Genomic DNA, 17,521 nt, shown 5'->3' on the forward strand with positions numbered 1-17,521 from the left:
TGTCTCAAAAATAAGTAAACATATAAAAAAAAATTTAGAAGGCCGGGGGCTTGCAGAGGAACTCTTTCTCCACCCTCCACCCTGTGTTCGTGACAGAAGGAGCTCAATTCTGTTCTCGAGAAACTAGGTCTTTGTCATCCAGTATGGCAGAGGGACAGATGGACGTAGAGGACCCGCTTTGCCATCCTCAGTTAATCCTTAAGGAAATGTGGTGTGGAACATGTCCTTAGGCTTTTGTCGCTGTCAGGCTTTTTTGTACAACTTTGGGCATTTGCTGTCAAGGTCTTTGGTTTTAAAGCCCATGTGCTATTTTTCATCTCCCCTGGGGCCCAGAAAGAGGGGCTGTGCTCTGCGCAGCGAGTCACTGCCCGTACGCCAGCCTCGGAGACGCTGCCACAAAACGGGGCAGGCTGTACCTCAGGCCAGTGCTATTTTTATTCAAGGTTCTCATGACAGCAGAACCGTAGAGGTTTTCAGAATTGCCACTTGCTCTACCGTTGCCCGCAGAGCCAGCCCCTTAGGGAGCTCTTGCTCTTGAGGGTTAGATACATGGGGGGCTAGAACCCAGGCCCTCGGAAGGAAGTTGCTCTGCTTTCCCAGCAGAGTCCTAGTGGCAGTAATGATAGAACTCGAACGCTTCTTGTAGGCTGGGCCCTGTTCTGAGTTTCCGGGCCTTAGTTACAGAGGGACAGTATAGGGCAATGTAAGGAGTGTGGACGCGGCGCCTGGCTGGCTCAGTCAGTGGAGCGAGTGACCCTTGAACCTGAGGTTGTGAGTTCAAGCCCCATGTTGGGTGTGAGATTAGGTTAAAAAAAAAAATCTATGTAAATAAAGAGCACAGACGTCAGAGCCACACGGCTTGGCTCCTCGCGGTCTGGCTCTGCTGCTTGCCAGCACGCGACCCGAGGCAGGTTGCTTCACCTCGCTGGGCTTCGGTGCCCTCGTCCATGTTACGAGGCTGCGACGTGTTGCATCCCTTGAAGTGCTTAGAGCCGAGCTGAGGGAGGAGGAAGTCCTGTGAGAAAATGAGTCTGTGGTGACAGAAAGCAGGTCACTGGCTGCTTGGGAGACGTGTTCATTATCTTGACTGTGGTGACAGTTTCACAGGTGTGTCAAGACTTACCAAATTGTGTCCTTTAAATGTGCGCGGCTTATGACAGGCCGGTTACGCCTCAGTGAGGCTGTTTAAAAAGCGCCGAATGAGCGCTGTTACCTCGGTCCAGGCCGGGCCCTGGACTTCGGAGGTGGGGTGGCGAGCCCTTTGAGAAGAGCGGTGGCTTTTCTGGTTACACAGTGGGTTTAGTACCCGGGTCAGGACTAAACCCAGGGCCTCCGACTCCTTAGTCTGATACTTCTTTTCTTTCCTGGCTCGTGGCGTGTGAGTGGAACTGCACCCCTTCCCTGAAAGGGAACGCTAACCGCCTTCCCTGGAGGCCTCTGGTCTGGGAGGCAGAGTGTGAGGTCCAGCCAGGGCAGCTGTGGCGGGCAGAGGGGAGGCTGCCCTGCGGCACGGGGCAGCCAGGTTGTGTGGGTGCCGGCAGGGAGCCTCAGGGTGGGCGGTTGGGGGCTGACCTGCACCGAGCCCAGTCGGCCTGGGGGGAGGCTGGTGAGGAGGAGGCCGCCTGAGGCCTGGCAGGGGCCGCCCGGGAGCCAGGGTCGGACTGCCGCTTTGGCCCCAACGGGGAAGGGAGGGGTGGGACCTCCAGGGAGAGGGGCTCTAGGAAGGGGGTCTGGTGAGGGGCTGGGGACAGCGACTGGGTGTGCGTTGTTGAGAGCTGATAGCCGTGCTGGGTGAACGGGGTGAGAGCAGGGGGGGCTAATGGGAAGGGCTTCAGCCCAGCGGTGTAAACAGCAGGGGGTTGTGGGTTGTGTGGGATGCTGGTGGGATCCTCTGTGTGTTAGTGGGGCTGAGAGCACAGGAGAAGTGGCCGGGGACAGAGAGAATTAGAGGCTCGCAAGCAAGACCCTGACTGAGCTGGAGCGATCACCGCCACTCTGCCGAGCCTCCCTTCCCTCTTGCCCGTCTTATCAGATGACACGGATACAATGAGGAGTGAATAGTGAGACACACGTGTAATAGGGGTTCATCAGATAATAGTGATCAATATGCCGGAAGGGCAGATATCCTCTGTGAAAAAGCAACCTGCCCACCTCTCATGATGCTGTCAGTCACTTACTCAAGTAATTTTGGAGCACCCAGTGAGTGCTGCGTGTGAGAGGGACTGATTCGTGCCCACCCCTCACGGTTGCCACGGCTGTGGGCAGGCAGGGCATTGTGCAGCCGGCACCCCTCCCTCTCCCCGCAGATTGAACCGGCCTCTGACCCTCTCGGAGAAGATTGTATATGGACACCTGGATGACCCAGCCAAGCAGGAGGTCGAGCGGGGCAAGACGTACCTGCGGCTGCGGCCCGACCGTGTGGCCATGCAGGACGCCACGGCCCAGATGGCCATGTTGCAGTTCATCAGCAGCGGGCTGCCCAAGGTGGCTGTGCCGTCCACCATCCACTGCGACCACCTGATTGAGGCCCAGCTCGGGGGTGAGAAAGACCTGCGTCGGGCCAAGGTGAGCTGAAGGTGGCATCGGGGGACGGTGGGTGTGACATGGGACGAGAGGCAAAGCCCTTGAGCTAAGGCATCGCTTTGCAATTCTAACAGGTTCTTTGGTTCAGTCTTTTTTAAAACATCTTTGCTCTTTATTAACTCTGAAGATACCATTTGCTTATTGTGAAGATGTTAGAGAATGCCTAAAAACAAACAAAACCCAATCATCCTTAATCCTACCACGTTGTTCTTGTGTGGTCACTGTTCTGTCACATCAGAAACAGCAGGTTATGACACAGATCGCCGGTCGCTCTGCAGAGGGTAGTTTGCTCCTTCCTCTCCGCCGGCGTCACACGTGCGCTCACCCAGGCGCTCGGCCGAGCCCCGAGGACCCCGCCAGGGAGGCGGGCAGGCGGTGCTGCTCGTTGTCCATCCGAGGCGGCCAGGGCCCTGTGCGGTGAGGTACCTCGGCTGCGTGGGCACGTGGTTAGGACCAGTGCCGTGTCCCGAGCGCCCTCTTACTGACTGGCCTCCTTTGGGGGCTTTCTTCTGGGAGTTTGCTTAAGGACATAGCAGGGGCCGTGTGCCACAATGAGCAGTTTTTTCCTTGAATTCCTCGCACCCTTCCTCATGAAATCCCGTTCCTGCTCCTCCCCCCCAGGCTCTGCTTGTGGCCCCTCTGCGTGTGCCTCTGCCAGCTCTGGCCCTCCACCCTTTCCACACCCTCCCCCAGCCCCCCGCAGTGGAAGGGGCGCCCTCCTGGGGGGCCTCTGGCAGGAGCTGAATGCTGGCAGGGCTGCCACTGAAAGTGCTCCAGCTTCAGGGTCAGCGGAGCTTCGAGCGCCTCTCAGGCCCATGGGAAGCACTCAGCTTTCCCACTGGAGCCCTTTTCTTCCCACCCTGCCCTGCCAGTTTTTGTCCTGGTTGCCGGTGGTTGTTTTTCTTCTGGGCTGAAAGCCCAGCCTGCTGGCCAGAGGTTTCCATGTTAGCAGCAGTGGGGGTGGCAGCGGTACAGGGGCTCCTGCGGTGCCAGGAGCTGGGCTTGACCGGGAACCGCCCCGGGATGACTGCCCACAGCAGGGCCACCACCGCCTTTGGGGTCTGGCCCTCGCTTTGCTTTATGGATTCAGAATCTACCTTCTGGAGATGAGATTCACAGAATCAAGGATTTCAGGGCTCACTCATTTATTTGACCAGTGTTTATTGAACACTAATTGTATGCCAGGCACTGTGCTAGATGCTGGGGTTTCTGTGTGAACAAGACAGGAGCCCTGCCTTCATGAATAAGGAGGGAGACCCACGTTAAACCATCACACAAATAGGTAATTGCCAGTTTGTATATATGTTATGAAGGGAAGACATAGGACTGTGAGAGTGTAAGAAAGCCATTCAGTTTAGACTCTGGGGGAAAGGGACAGCCTCTTGACGTGATACGTAAGCTGAAACCTGTGCAGATAAGCTGATACTGACTTGAGGAAGAACTTTGTAGACAGAACAGTGTATAAAGACCCCAAGGCAGGAAGCAACTGGATGCATTTGTGGAGTTGAAAGAGGGCCATGGGGCTGGAGCTGTGTGTGGAAGAGAGGGTGGTATGAGTGGGTGGGGGCAGGCTCAGAAAGGGCCTTGAGGGCCATGGGCACCATCCTAGGGGGTCCCTGAAGGGCTTAAGCAAGGAGGGGTGTGACCAGATTGACGTATATTTGTAAATAAAGAGTCCCTCTGGCCAGGGACCGGAGAGGCTGAGTGACCTATCCAGGGTCGCATAGCCAGAGAAGACTCTCAGCTGAGTTCAGGCTGAGACTCTGCTGCCCAGCTCTGTCCCCTGCCACCCCTGTCCTTTTACCACCACTTACACAGACACGAGGACACGTACCCGGAACACAGCCACTGCCTCCTGCCCTTGGTACCCTTGTTATAAGTGACGGATTTGAAGGAAAAAGCTGGCATATTTGTTTCATTATTAACCAGAGAGAGACGGCTCTGGGGGCCCAAGTTTTTTGTGTGCTATTCTTTTGCCTGGGGGTACGGAATGGGCCTCAGAAGAGTGTGTGTGGTTGGTCTGGAGTTTAGGTGAAGGAGGTTGCATGGGCTTGAGGGTGTTTTATTGAGGGTCCAGGGAGCTGACAGTGAGTCCCTCTGCCTTGGGGCATGAGTCTCCTGTGCCGAGGCCAGCAGATCTCACTGCCTCGTTCCTTCTTGCAGGGGGGAGTCTTTGCGGTCCGCCTGGTCCCATCCCATCCGTCACTGAGTCTCCCCTGCCCAGGAGCGTGCCATGTCTTCCTGATAAACCCTGGCCTCACATTAGCTGTCCTGGGAAGCCTTCCATGCCCGCTGAGGAGGTCACCTTCAAATTCTAGGCAGAGTGGGCCTGGCCCAGCCTTGTTTTGTTGAAATCTGCATTTCGGAACACGGTCCATTTGACAGTCTTCCATTTGGGGCCCATCAAACTACCAAGTATGGAACGCCTACAGCATGCCGGACGCTGGTGTTCTGAGATGCCCTCTTTGCTATAAGGGGAGGTAGCTTTATTTTATATTAGAATGTCGCTCTCAGGCTATGTGGTTGCACAGGCCTGATTTCAAACCCTGGGATTTACTTTAGGGATCTCCAGCAAGTTATTCACCTTTGCGCCTCGGTTTTTGCATCTGTAAAATGGCCTTGGTGACAGTGCCTTCCCTGTTTCTCGGGATGGATTGTGAGGGTGTTCAGTGCAGTGGGCATTCAGTAAATGTCAGCTAGGATTCTGACGTTGCCTCAAATGAGGCCTCTGAGGTTAACAACACCTTGCCTGAGCTACATTGGAACTGGAATGTCCACTTGATGCCACTGTTTCCCTTTGACGGCTCCGTTCCCCCAACACCATATCCCAGTTAGATGGTCCTGTTGGATGTGCCCCCCACTGCTGGCCTTGACTGAAGACCTGAGTGCCAGAGGGACCCTTGGAGATGATGTAATTGAGTTCCTTCTGCAAATAAGGAAACTGAGAACAGGGTAGGGAAGGGACTTGCTCCAGAACCGCTCCCTGGCCAGGTGTCACGGAACTGAGGCTCCATCCCTGCTTCCTTGCTTTTCTCCCCAGACTGGCCAGCTGACACCCGGCCAACATCCAAGCCCTTTTGCAATTATTTGTAGAAGACCTCCAGGAGAGGGCCTGACTTCACAGTGCCAGCATTTCAGAGTCGTGGGGGGGTGGGGGGGAGGTGAACAGGAGTCGTCCCAGACACAAACCGTGTTACTCATGCTCTGGTTATTGATTTGTCTCAATAGGACATAAACCAGGAAGTGTATAATTTCCTGGCAACTGCAGGTGCCAAGTATGGCGTGGGCTTCTGGAGGCCTGGCTCTGGAATCATTCACCAGGTAAAGCAGGGCTTGGCCTGCCTTTCTGGGGGAGGGGACCTTAGGGAACCAGAGAGCATCTCCTGGCCTGCGGGACAGAAGGCCAGAGGCTCGGGAGGGCAGAGGGGTGTTGTATTATTTTTTTCTCTTGCTTTTTTCCACAAACGTTATTCCTTTTTGTGTGGATACCTAACATTTGATGGGCACATTCTGTGTGCCAGGCACTAGACTTCGCACTCGACAGATACTAACTTACTCATTGTTCACCGCAACTCTGTGAGGTAGGTGGTTTCATGATCTACGCTGTGTAGGTGAAGTAACTGAGGCGCAGAGGAGTTAATCCACTTGCCCAGGGACAGCTGGCTGATCCAAGAGTCTGGCCCCACAGCCAGTGATCCGCCCCGCGTGCTGCTGGTGTGCCTCCCGTCACACCAAGGCTTCTCCCCTCCTCGGCGCACATAGCGCTCCTTGGGGTCTTCTTGGCCCCTTCGTGGTATTGTGTGGGATGGAGGTACCATAGGTCACGTGGCGGTGTCAGCCAGTTCTTCTGGGGTCTCCCGAAGGATGGATTTTCTTTTGATGGGCGATTTTGTGTGCACGCGTGTTTCTGGGAGATAGGTGCTCAGCTTTCATCCAGGGTGACTGGTTTGTGGGGAGCGCTAGTTTGTACTGGCTATTTGCCATCCATCCTGTATGTGCCTCTTCGCACCTTCCCAAGGTGACCCTTCTCCCCATCTCCATCCCAGCCCTCCTTCAGGGTGAGCTGAGTCAGGCTGTAATCCGACCCTGCGTTGGGCTCCCGGCACTGCCCCACTCTGAAACCAGAGCCCATGGGTCACTGCTCTGCCCTTTAAAAATACTGCCCTTGCCAAGAAGGGACTGCCTGTAAATGGCAGGTCACGTCAGTCTGCAGGGGCTAGGAAGCTTCTCCCCACAGCAGGACTAGGGAGTCGGGTAGATCCAGCTTTGGACTTTCGTCAAGAACGGCTCCCCAGTCCCAAGTGTCTCCCTTTCCACCTCATTCCAACCCCCCGGGCGTTTTTGGCGGCTCATGGCCAAAGTTCAGGGCTATGAGTGATGGCAGCTCTCACCTGCCTCTGGCCACCAGCTAAGCGTATAGCCTGGTAGATTTGTTCCTTTAAAAAGAAAATTCCCAGGAAGCCTGTGATCTCTGTACAGCTTTGCTTTTCTCTCCCCCTTGATGTCAGGCCATCGGCAGCTTTAATCTACCAAACCAAACCTAACCCCTTTCCCTCCGCCCTGAACGTCCTGTGCCCAGGCCCGGCACATCCTTCCTCCTCCACATCTCTGCCTTTTGGTCACCTCTGTGAAGCCCCCGCCCCCAGTCCTCCCTGGTGCTGGGCATTGGAGCCCCCTTGTGTGATCCTCTGTGGGACCCTTCACGTAATGACCCCAGGATGTGCCAGGTGCTTCCCCCACCGCACCACACGCCCTGGGGACAGAGACTGTGGCTTCTTTATTCCTCTCTGGCGCTGGGCCTGGGGCCAGGTAGGTGCAGAATGAGGCCTCGGTGTACATGTGTTGTGCAGATGGAGGCTGAATTTGTTTTTTTCTGTAAGATTTTATTCTTTTAAGTAGTCTCTGCACCCAACATGGGGCTCAAACTTAACAACCCTGAGATCGAGAGTCGCATGCTGTACCGACTGAGCCAGCAAGGAGCACCCTGGGGGTGGCTGAATTTCCAGATTTATGTTCTAGGTGTTAGTCCAGACTAAAGTACACTGATGCCCCACCCTCACCCCCATCCACACAGCCATATCCAGCTGACCGCGGAGGTCCCTGTACAGCCAGCTTCACTGTGACTCTTTCCTTAGTTCAGACCCAAGGTCCCTCTCCCTTTTGAACATGGGCCATATTCGTGGTCTATACTGTGTAGACCACACTGAATTCTGTGTCCGGTCTTCATGGATCAAACTTTTAGAACCTTGAAGAGCCTTAGAGATTAACTAGTTTTATTTTATTTTATTTTGTTATTTTTAAACGTTTATTTATTTTTTTGAGAAGAGAGAGACAGAGACAGAGTGTGAGCGGGGGGGGGGGGGGGGGGGCAGATAGAGAGACACAGAATCTGAAGCAGGCTGCAGGCTCTGAGCTGTTAGCACAGAGCCCCATGTGGGGCTCAAACCCACAAACCATGAGGTCATGACCTGAGCCAAAGTCGGATGCCCAACCGACTGAGACACCCAGGCGCCTCGAGATTAACTAGTTTTAAATCTTTGTGGCTGGGGCAAGGAGGCCAGAAAAATTAAACAGTTGAGCAGCGAGTGTCCGGTCCAACAGTTGTTTGTTCAGGATTTCCTCTGTGTTGGCCTTTTCTCCCAGCCAGCTGCCACCCTCCTGGGAAGAGACCAGGTCTTCTAACTGCATTCCGACAGGCAAGATCACTCACACCTTGCTGAGTGTGCTGGGAGTGTGCCCTGTCCCAGGGCAGGGGCCATGGGGTTTCCATAATAGTGCACGGAGCCTGCTCACCATTTAGTCAGGCCTGACCGTTCATGGAGCCTTTCTTGTCTCTGACCTCCTTTGCCCTTCCTAACATCCCAGTGTGTGCTACAGAATAAGTAAAAAGAAGGCCTCTCCCAGGTACTCTTATAGCTTAATATACATGTTCTCATGGCGTTATCACTGTGATTCGATGAGGTGAGCAGAACTGGCTACTTTTACCCACGAGGAAACAGGCCTGGGAGGTGAAGCAACTTGCCCGACGTCCCACAACTACTCGTAGGCAGTGGGGCCGGAGCTCAGACCGGGGCCCCTTGGCCAGGGCTTTCCCGTGGGGTGCTGCAGCCTCGGGTGCCTGGATAGGGTCCGCGCTACGATAGCCATGCCTCTGCAATCAAATGTTTTGGAGAAATGCTCATGGTCGGTGCCTTCCTGGCTAGGAGTCCCTCGATGAAGGAGCCACAGTAAAACAGGAAAGGTGAGGAGGCGGGGTGCCCTCTTCACGTGCGAGTCACTTCAGTTCTCTAAGCCCCTCCAGGCCTCTGGGTTGGGGAGGCATCATCTGTACTTCCTTTCAGGTCAGCAGCAGAAGAGCTCGTGGCCTGTGCTCCTGCTGGCTTCCCAGTGCTTCCTTGCGGAGACTGGAGCCGGGTCCTGAAGGAATTGTCCACCCTATGAAGCCCAGTAGGCAGTCACACTTGTCCCAGGACACGTTCCCGTATCCCAGTTCATCTGCTTCCCACCACGGTTCTAGGCTCAGTGTGGTGCACGTGTTCTTGTTACCGTGCCGCAAACACGGACGCTGAGGTGCAAGAAGGCACTCGCGAGCCCAAGTCAGTCCAGGACTGTCGGAGCTGTTAGGGAGACCAAGCCACCTGTCTCCCGAGCCTCTGGCAACTTCCAGCCACACCTGAGAGGCCCTCTCCTGGAGGGGTGCCTAGAAATGGCCCAGGGGGCCAGTTTTGCAGACCCCTCTTGGTCCCCACCTCCATTCTCTGATGAGGGCTGGTAAGCTGAAGATCTTGGGTTCTTTTTCAGATCATTCTGGAAAACTACGCATATCCTGGGGTTCTCCTGATTGGCACTGATTCCCACACCCCCAATGGCGGTGGCCTGGGGGGCATCTGCATCGGAGTCGGGGGTGCTGATGCAGTGGATGTCATGGCTGGGATCCCCTGGGAGCTGAAGTGCCCCAAGGTGAGGAGTGGGGAAACGCTCTTTCAGGGGTGTTTTTGGTGGGGACGAATGGGAGCCTGTGAAACCCAAAAGGGATGAGGGTATAGTTCAGACTCCAGTCTCTTTGGGGGAGAGCCAGGGGTAAATAAGCAGAAATGGGAATCCCAGCAGGCAGATGCTTTGGCTTCCTGGTTGGAGCATGGTACACGGCGCCTGTAATTGCTGTCTCGCCCCTCCTGTTCAGGTGATTGGTGTGAAGCTGACGGGCTCCCTCTCTGGCTGGACCTCCCCCAAAGACGTGATCCTAAAGGTGGCGGGTATCCTCACAGTGAAAGGTGGCACGGGTGCCATCGTGGAGTACCACGGGCCCGGCGTGGACTCCATCTCCTGCACCGGTGAGGAGGGCGGCCATGTGATGCGCCCCGCGGCCTGTGTTGGGCCTGATGGGGCCAGTAGTTGATCCGTGGAAGCAGTGAATGGCCTTCCCCTGAGTATCCATCCAGTTTGGGGACGTGATGGACACCTAGAGGTGGGGGGGGGATTAGCCTAGGTTCCTCTAGTCTAAGAGATGGTGGCCTCTTCCGGGGGGGTGGGCGGGTACCTCCCTGTGGCCACGCAGAGTTAGGGACCAAGCCAACCCCGCCTGCCCTGGCACTGCGCTGCCTTGGGTGATCCAGAAAGGGAATCCCAGAGAGAATGGAGGTGGTGGTGGAATGGGGAGCCAGAGCCAGGGCTTCATTCACAGAGCAGCCCCGTCCCCACATCTTCCTTGGAGCCTCACTCACTTTACTTGGATTAGATTTATCACCTACGAGGCTCTAAGACCAAGTAGGAGCGGGCCCCTTCTACTCATCACTCCGGGTGACCTGGCCTCAATGCCTGGGCCCTCAGGAACGCAGGGAGACTTGGAACAAGCCTTATGGATGGTCCAGCCCAGACTTCCCCCGGTGCCTGCCTCAGCTCCACAGCAGCCCCACGGGGCTCCTGTTCAGCTGCCCTTGCACCCCTCCAGAGACCAGGGCTCACTCTTACAGGTAGTGCTTATTACCATTGGACAGCTCAGTTCCGAAGTTGATAACAAGCCTGGTCCCATGTCCCAGCAACCCCATGAAACAGGATATCTGTAAGTCTCACCCGTTCTGCGTGAGGCTCTGTGGTCGGGACAGTGCACTTCATTCCAGTCTTATTGCTGGAAAACCTGAGACCCAGAAACACTTCCACACAGCACCGTGGTGTGACTGAAAGAGAGCAGGTCCGGGCGCTAGGCAGGTGGGCCTAGACCTGAATGCCAGCACCTGCATTTGCTTTATGGCATGACTTTGGACCTCTTTGAGCCAGTTCCCTCACCTGCAAGATGGGCACAGTAATGGCGAGGTAGTCTGGCCAGGATAGCCAGGCCCAGAACTAGAACTCAGCTGGCAGGGGCTGAATTTTTGTGTTTTCTTTGGCCCTGGTTTTAACTGTGGGTCATGGGGAACGAGTCTGCCTGCTGCCACTAGATGGCTGCGTGAGCGAGGGAAGAAGTGACCCCAGCTCCCTGGCGTGAAGATGTGTGTGCACACCCGATAGGTGTATGGGGCCCGTGTCCAGCTGCTCGGCCAGCTTCACCAGCTCTGTTTCTCTTCAGGCATGGCGACAATCTGCAACATGGGCGCAGAGATCGGGGCCACCACGTCAGTGTTCCCTTACAACCACAGGATGAAGAAGTACCTGAGCAAGACAGGCCGGGAGGGTGAGCTGGCAGGGGCAGGGCGGTCTGCAGAGCAGTCGTATTGCATGGAGACCCTTGAGCTACACCTTTCCCTTTAGGGCAGGGGTCTTTAATCTCATGTTTCTAGATTGGCTTTAGAGGCCCTGAGAAGCCCCCAGAGGGGTATGAAGTTATATGTGTTATTGTTTCTGAGTAGCGTGTCTGCAACTCCAACAGCTTGTCAAAGGGCCTGGCATCTAAGTTTGAGATCCCCCTGCCTTGAGATTGGAGTTTAGTTTCACCTGAAAGGAGGGCCAGGTCTGGGGTCTTTTGGTCTGGTCCCTGGTGCCCCCTACAGGAAGCTCCAGAAATGACAGGGATCTGTTCATGATTCCTTTCTGGGAGAAGGAAAAAAACATCTGGAACCAGAACCATTCCCAGCCTCCCCCCCCCCCCCCCCCCAATTTGCCTGAGGTTCTAGCTTGACTTCTTTGAAGCTCAGAGGAAGAAATAGAGCCTGTGGGAGGGATTGTTGGAGCCTCTGAAGGGAGATGAGCAAGGGTGATTGGTGGAAGCAGAGGCCAGGCAGGGGTCATGGGGAGAGCTTGTCCAATTGTGTCCAAGTGCTGAGCACATGAAGTCCTACCTGGAAGTCCTGTCCCTCTCTTTCATTATCAAGTAACTTCTTCAAAACTCAACACTTCTCATCTCTAGGAAGCCTTCCTTGACTTTGAACCTTGGTTGGTGCTTCTGTGTCCCTATGTGTCTCTGTTGTATCATATCATACCAGTTCATTGATAGCTCCTTCATTAGATTGCATGCTCCTTGAGAGCAGGGACTGTGTGTCCTGTGCTGTTTTCATTGTTCCTTTGTTTGCTTAGTCAGTGTCCAGGGCCCAGTTTAACAGGTGCCAAGTAACTGGCTTGGATGGATGGGTGGGTGGGTGGGTGGGTAGTCAGTCAGTTGGTCTGTCTCATGACCATTTCCTGTTCCACATGGTTTAATCTTCTTCCCTTATTGATTTCAGACATTGCCAAACTAGCTGATGAATATAAGGATCACTTGGTACCTGACCCTGGCTGCCATTATGACCAACTAATTGAAATTAACCTCAATGAGGTGAGGAAGGGAGGGGAGACCAAGGAATTTCTGAGGCTGGGGTGTTCAAGCCTCATCTGGGACCCCTAGTGGGCCCTGTCTGCACACCCAGGAGGGTGTGGGGGCCTTTGGTTCCCCAGTGCCCCTGCACACTGCTGCCCAAATCAGGCTGTGGTTGGCAGGAGATGTGGCTGTGGCTGGTGATTCAGAAACTGGCTCAGTTTGCCTCCACCTCACCATTAGCTGAAGCCATGATTTTGCCCTGGAGTTTTGTCAGAGTGCTAGAGGTCAAGGCCCGAGATTCCCAGGCTTGTGCAGGGTTTGGCACCCTGAGACCTGCAGGCCAGAGTGAGCATCTGGAAGGCCAGGGGAAAGGCAGACTGGAGGAACGGAAGCAGCCAAGTAGAGTGGTTGAGGGTTTAGCCCTGAAGCCCGTCTCCATGAATTTAAGTCCTAATTCCTGACTCTGCCACCTAATCCTGTGACCCTGAACAAGTTACTCAACCTCTGTGGGCCCTACTTTTATCATGTGTAAAATCTCAGGTGGCCATGGAATTGAATGCGCCAATTCACATAGTCCTAATTGGGAACGTTTATTGAGAGCTGTGTGTGCCAGGCACTTTGCTAAACGTTTGCATTTTTTGGTAAGTATTATCACAAAGCACCTGGCTTGAAGTCTATTTTTGTCATAAGGTTACACAAGCATCACACTGTAGGGGATAATGGACTTACGAAGTTGACCTCCTTGATTTATTCCATGCCTTTGCCATCTCCTAGCTCTGTGACCTTGAGCAAGGCATGCCATCGCCTTCATTGGCAGAATGGAGATAATACCAGCTTCACGGGGTTGGAGGGATCCTGGAGCTGGTGCATGTATAGAGCTCGCTGCTCGGGTGTTTCCTGGGTTGAGTTTTTGAGCCGTAAGTCGGCCTTCCGGGTCCTCGACTTGGTTGAGTGGGAGTCAGGCAGCCTCTGAAGAACAGAGGCTGCCCACACTGCAAGATTTGTTCTCTCCCCTTTCTCTGTTTCTTCAGCTGAAGCCGCATATCAATGGGCCCTTCACCCCCGACCTGGCTCACCCTGTGGCAGAGGTCGGCACTGTGGCAGAGAAGGAAGGATGGCCTCTGGACATCCGAGTGGGTGAGTCCCTTCCATCCTGTGGGTTTAACAGGCCTCTGGGCCGGTGGGTTACCATTGTGCTTACCACAGAGCGCTTCCTAAAGGTACCAGGCACTTTTTGAAATAGTTGGTTTCTTCTTTATGGGTTTTAAAAAAAATTACCTTTTCTTGGTATAAAAGAAACACATGCTCATTGTAGAGCATATTGACAGACAAAACGAATTTTAAAGACTCCTAGTCTTAACCCCCAACCAGAAACCAGCTCAGAAGCTCCTTGAGGTATACCGTTTGCATGTGTGTGTACATACTGACGTGTGTCTGTTTTTGCTTTGCAAACATTTCATCATCCCAACCTTGTTGCCTGATTTCACTTTACGTGCTTTACATGGAAGATACACTAGCATGTTGGGATGACGGGCACCTGCTCTTGTCACAGTACAGTGTGACCGGAGCATGGACCCCGAAGCCAGGTGGCCTTGCTTTGAATGAGCTTCCGGTGCTACATCGTTGGGTGACTCTGAGCAAGTTTCTTGACCTACCTGTGCCTTGGTCCCTTGTCTGGAAAATTAGGGTGATACCGTTATTTCCCCGTTAATGTTGTTGAGAGAGGTGAGGAGTTAATGTGTGCAAAGAACTTTCTTCGGTGTCTGGCACAGAACAAGTGCCGTGTAATTTGTTCGCCCTTAGCAGATTAAGTACATTTTTTATTTATTTATTTTTTTTTTTATTTTTTTTTTTTTTAAATTTTTTTTTCAATGTTTATTTTTGGGACAGAGAGAGACAGAGCATGAACGGGGGAGGGACAGAGAGAGAGGGAGACACAGAATCGGAAACAGGCTCCAGGCTCCGAGCCATCAGCCCAGAGCCTGACGCGGGGCTCGAACTCACAGACCGTGAGATCGTGACCTGGCTGAAGTCGGACGCTTAACCGACTGCGCCACCCAGGCGCCCCTTAAGTACATTTTTTAAAACTTTGGTGATTTAATTGGAAATAAATTGCTGAACTGGTAAGAGAGATTGTTTTGATATCTGTAATCAATATGTGATGTCATCCAGTCTTTACTGACTTTTTGAATAACCATCATAGACTTTTAAAAAATAATTCTTTTTCTTCCTGATTATAAAGCATTTAAAAAACAGAGAATACTTGAAAGTAGAAGAAAATTAGCATCTCTTGTAAGCCCTCATCCAGCCGTGGTCACTGTTAATATTCTGGAGTGAGCCCTCTGACTCAGTGTTCATGTCACTTCACTGGCACCTCATCTTCCCTTGAGTGGCTGGGCCACAGCGCAGCCTGTCCTTTATTATTAGACAGTTGGATTGCTTCCAGGTTGTCTCCGTTTAGGATAGCCCCAGCCCAGCACAGTTGGTGAACTCTTGACCAAGTCTGGATACTTGAGGTCAGGTGGAGACCTCTGATCTTGACCCCTGGCCTCACTATCCACAATGCACCAGGTCTGATCGGCAGCTGCACCAACTCCAGCTATGAGGACATGGGGCGCTCGGCAGCCGTGGCCAAGCAGGCACTGGCCCATGGACTTAAGTGCAAGTCCCAATTCACCATCACACCGGGCTCTGAGCAGATCCGTGCCACCATTGAGCGGGATGGCTATGTGAGTGCCCGTACCCCCTGCCCCTGGGTCCCCCTCCCCACTGCTGAGCAGCGTGGCTTCGGGCAGGACAGGCCACAGCCCTGTTAGCCTGGGCGGGTACAGGTGCCCCGCAGCTGCCCCGGGGTTCGGATACAGCTCTTCAGCACTCAGGCTGCCCAGCCAGCCTTTCCCGTCAGCCGTTAGCCTGCCCCTGACAGTTCCCCGTCCTGCTCTCTCCTCTGCAGGCACAAATCCTAAGGGAAGTAGGCGGCATCGTCCTGGCCAATGCTTGTGGCCCCTGCATTGGCCAGTGGGACAGGTGAGAGGCGCACCTTTGTTAAGACAACCCCTTGTGTCCTGGGGTCCGAGTCCCAGATGCTGAAGGGAAACATTACTGGGTGGAGAAAAGAGACTCAGGCCTCTAGCTTCAGGGGCTATTGCACACTAGGAGACTTTTCTAGGCAGGACTAGAAGGCTGGTCTGGAAGCAAGAGGAAGAGCCCTGCCACGAGACTGACTGGCCACCTGGCTGAAGCCAGATGCAGCCAGGAGCCCGGATGGAAGCATTTGAAAGGCAATGGCCCCAGGTCAGGAAACTCAGGCCTTGGTCTGGGCTCTCCCTGTCTTAGGTGTGGTCTCAGGCAAACCGCCACGATCTCCCAGGTTCCCTCCTGCTCTGTATGCATGAGTCCCAGGGAGAAGGTGACTATTCCAGGGTCTTTTCATTTCCCCTCCTGTGTCATAAGGCAGGCAGACACGCTTAATCCTGTCTCTTCTGACCTGGCAGAAAGGACATCAAGAAGGGGGAGAAGAACACAATCGTCACATCCTACAACAGGAACTTCACAGGCCGCAATGATGCAAACCCTGAGACCCATGCCTTCGTCACGTCCCCAGAGGTGAGACTGTGCAGCCCAGCCATAGCCTGGGACTGCCTCTGGGGACCTACCCCTGGCTGGTCAGTGGGGAAAATGGAGCCTGCAACAAGGCGTCTGACCCTGTGGGGCTGATGAGGGAGGGTTGGTATCACAGAGCAAGAGGTTGTCTGGGCGCAAACCAAGAGCCACAGGCCCCAAGCATCCTGCTCCCTCAGTGCTCCCTGCCTGGCCCCCTCAGGTCTCAGAAGCCCCAAGTGCTTGCTTGGCCCAGTTATGGTCATAAGCAGGAGCCTGGAATGACTGCCCAGGACCAACGCCTGCCCTGCCTCTTCCTGGCCAAATGGGTTTGTCCGAATCACTTTCCTTCTCTGTGCCCCGGGGTCCTGTCACCATTCCATGAGCAAGTCTAGAAAGCACTTGCACTGTCTTCAAGCTGGGAAGGTGGCCTCTTGTTATGACGAACATCAACTGAGCCGAGTGCTCCCGGCCTCAGCCATTGTCTGAGCACAGCCAGTGAGTGTTCCAGAAATACTTTTGCTTGCTAAAAATGAGTGCAAAGGTGGTGCCTTCCATTGTTTCAGCTTCCCCCCCCCCCCTTTTTTAATGTTAAATTATTTTTGAGAAAAACAGACCGAGTGTAAGAGGGGGAAAGGCAGAGAGAGAGGGAGACACAGAATCCGAAGCAGGCTCCAGGCTCTGAGCTGTCAGCACAGAACCTGACGTGGGGCTCGAACTCACAAACCGTGAGATCATGACCGGAGCTGAAACCGGACACTTAACTGAGCCACCCAGGTGCCCCTGCAGCTGCCCATTTAGGAACATTTGTGTCACAGCATCGTTTCTGTGCCAGGGCTCATGCCCCTGAGGGGAGAGACTATCCCTGAGGAGGGTGCTGAGGTCCAGGCCCAGTAGCCCACATTCTCAGAGATGATGTTGCAGTTTTGGCCTCTGTCGGGGGGACTTGACTGTGGAGATCTTAGATATACATGGGCTCCATTCTCAGTTTATGTCTGGGCTCCCGCTAGGGTGGGGGATGGGAGTGGTGTTTGGTACTAAGCAGCAGTGGGCCACCTCTATTACAGATTGTCACAGCCCTGGCCATTGCGGGCACCCTCAAGTTCAACCCAGAGACCGACTTCCTGACAGGCAAGGATGGCAAGAAATTCAAGCTGGAGGCCCCAGATGCAGACGAGCTTCCCCAAGCGGTGAGCAGGCACTGCCACCTGGTGCTGTTAGCCGCCGTAGGCCTGCCTCGGGCCCCTGCCGGTTGCTCTGTGGCCAAGACACTCCTTCCCAGCATGCCAGCATCCTGGGCAGGCAGGATGGCACAGTTAGCAAGAATGAGGCAGCTCTGTGCACTGGAGGGGAAGGTGTGGGGCCTACAAGAGCCTGTCTGCTTGAGGACGGAGAATTAGGCACCCAACACGTCCCTGCCTCCTCCTGCAGGAGTTTGACCCTGGGCAGGACACCTACCAGCACCCTCCCAAGGACAGCAGCGGGCAGCGAGTGGACGTGAGCCCCACCAGCCAGCGCCTGCAGCTCCTGGAGCCTTTCGACAAGTGGGATGGCAAAGACCTGGAGGACCTGCAAATCCTCATCAAGGTCAGTGACATGGGGCAGGGA

General features: G+C 54.4%; 1 protein-coding gene across 1 annotated transcript in view; it reads left to right on the plus strand.

Moving 5' to 3' along the window:
• The window catches only part of ACO2 (aconitase 2), a 55,764-nt gene that overhangs the window by 34,999 nt on the left and 3,244 nt on the right, over nucleotides 1–17,521 (plus strand). The window contains exons 3-14 of the mRNA XM_042947947.1: nucleotides 2,307–2,565; nucleotides 5,812–5,904; nucleotides 9,385–9,543; nucleotides 9,767–9,917; nucleotides 11,150–11,254; nucleotides 12,240–12,331; nucleotides 13,345–13,450; nucleotides 14,885–15,042; nucleotides 15,267–15,340; nucleotides 15,808–15,919; nucleotides 16,981–17,103; nucleotides 17,345–17,500. Of these exons, the coding sequence (XP_042803881.1) occupies nucleotides 2,307–2,565; nucleotides 5,812–5,904; nucleotides 9,385–9,543; nucleotides 9,767–9,917; nucleotides 11,150–11,254; nucleotides 12,240–12,331; nucleotides 13,345–13,450; nucleotides 14,885–15,042; nucleotides 15,267–15,340; nucleotides 15,808–15,919; nucleotides 16,981–17,103; nucleotides 17,345–17,500 (1,588 nt within the window). The remainder of the gene's footprint in view (nucleotides 1–2,306; nucleotides 2,566–5,811; nucleotides 5,905–9,384; nucleotides 9,544–9,766; nucleotides 9,918–11,149; nucleotides 11,255–12,239; nucleotides 12,332–13,344; nucleotides 13,451–14,884; nucleotides 15,043–15,266; nucleotides 15,341–15,807; nucleotides 15,920–16,980; nucleotides 17,104–17,344; nucleotides 17,501–17,521) is intronic.

The sequence above is a fragment of the Panthera leo genome, chromosome B4 (assembly GCF_018350215.1).
Source record: "Panthera leo isolate Ple1 chromosome B4, P.leo_Ple1_pat1.1, whole genome shotgun sequence".
NCBI classification, from domain to species: domain Eukaryota; kingdom Metazoa; phylum Chordata; class Mammalia; order Carnivora; family Felidae; genus Panthera; species Panthera leo.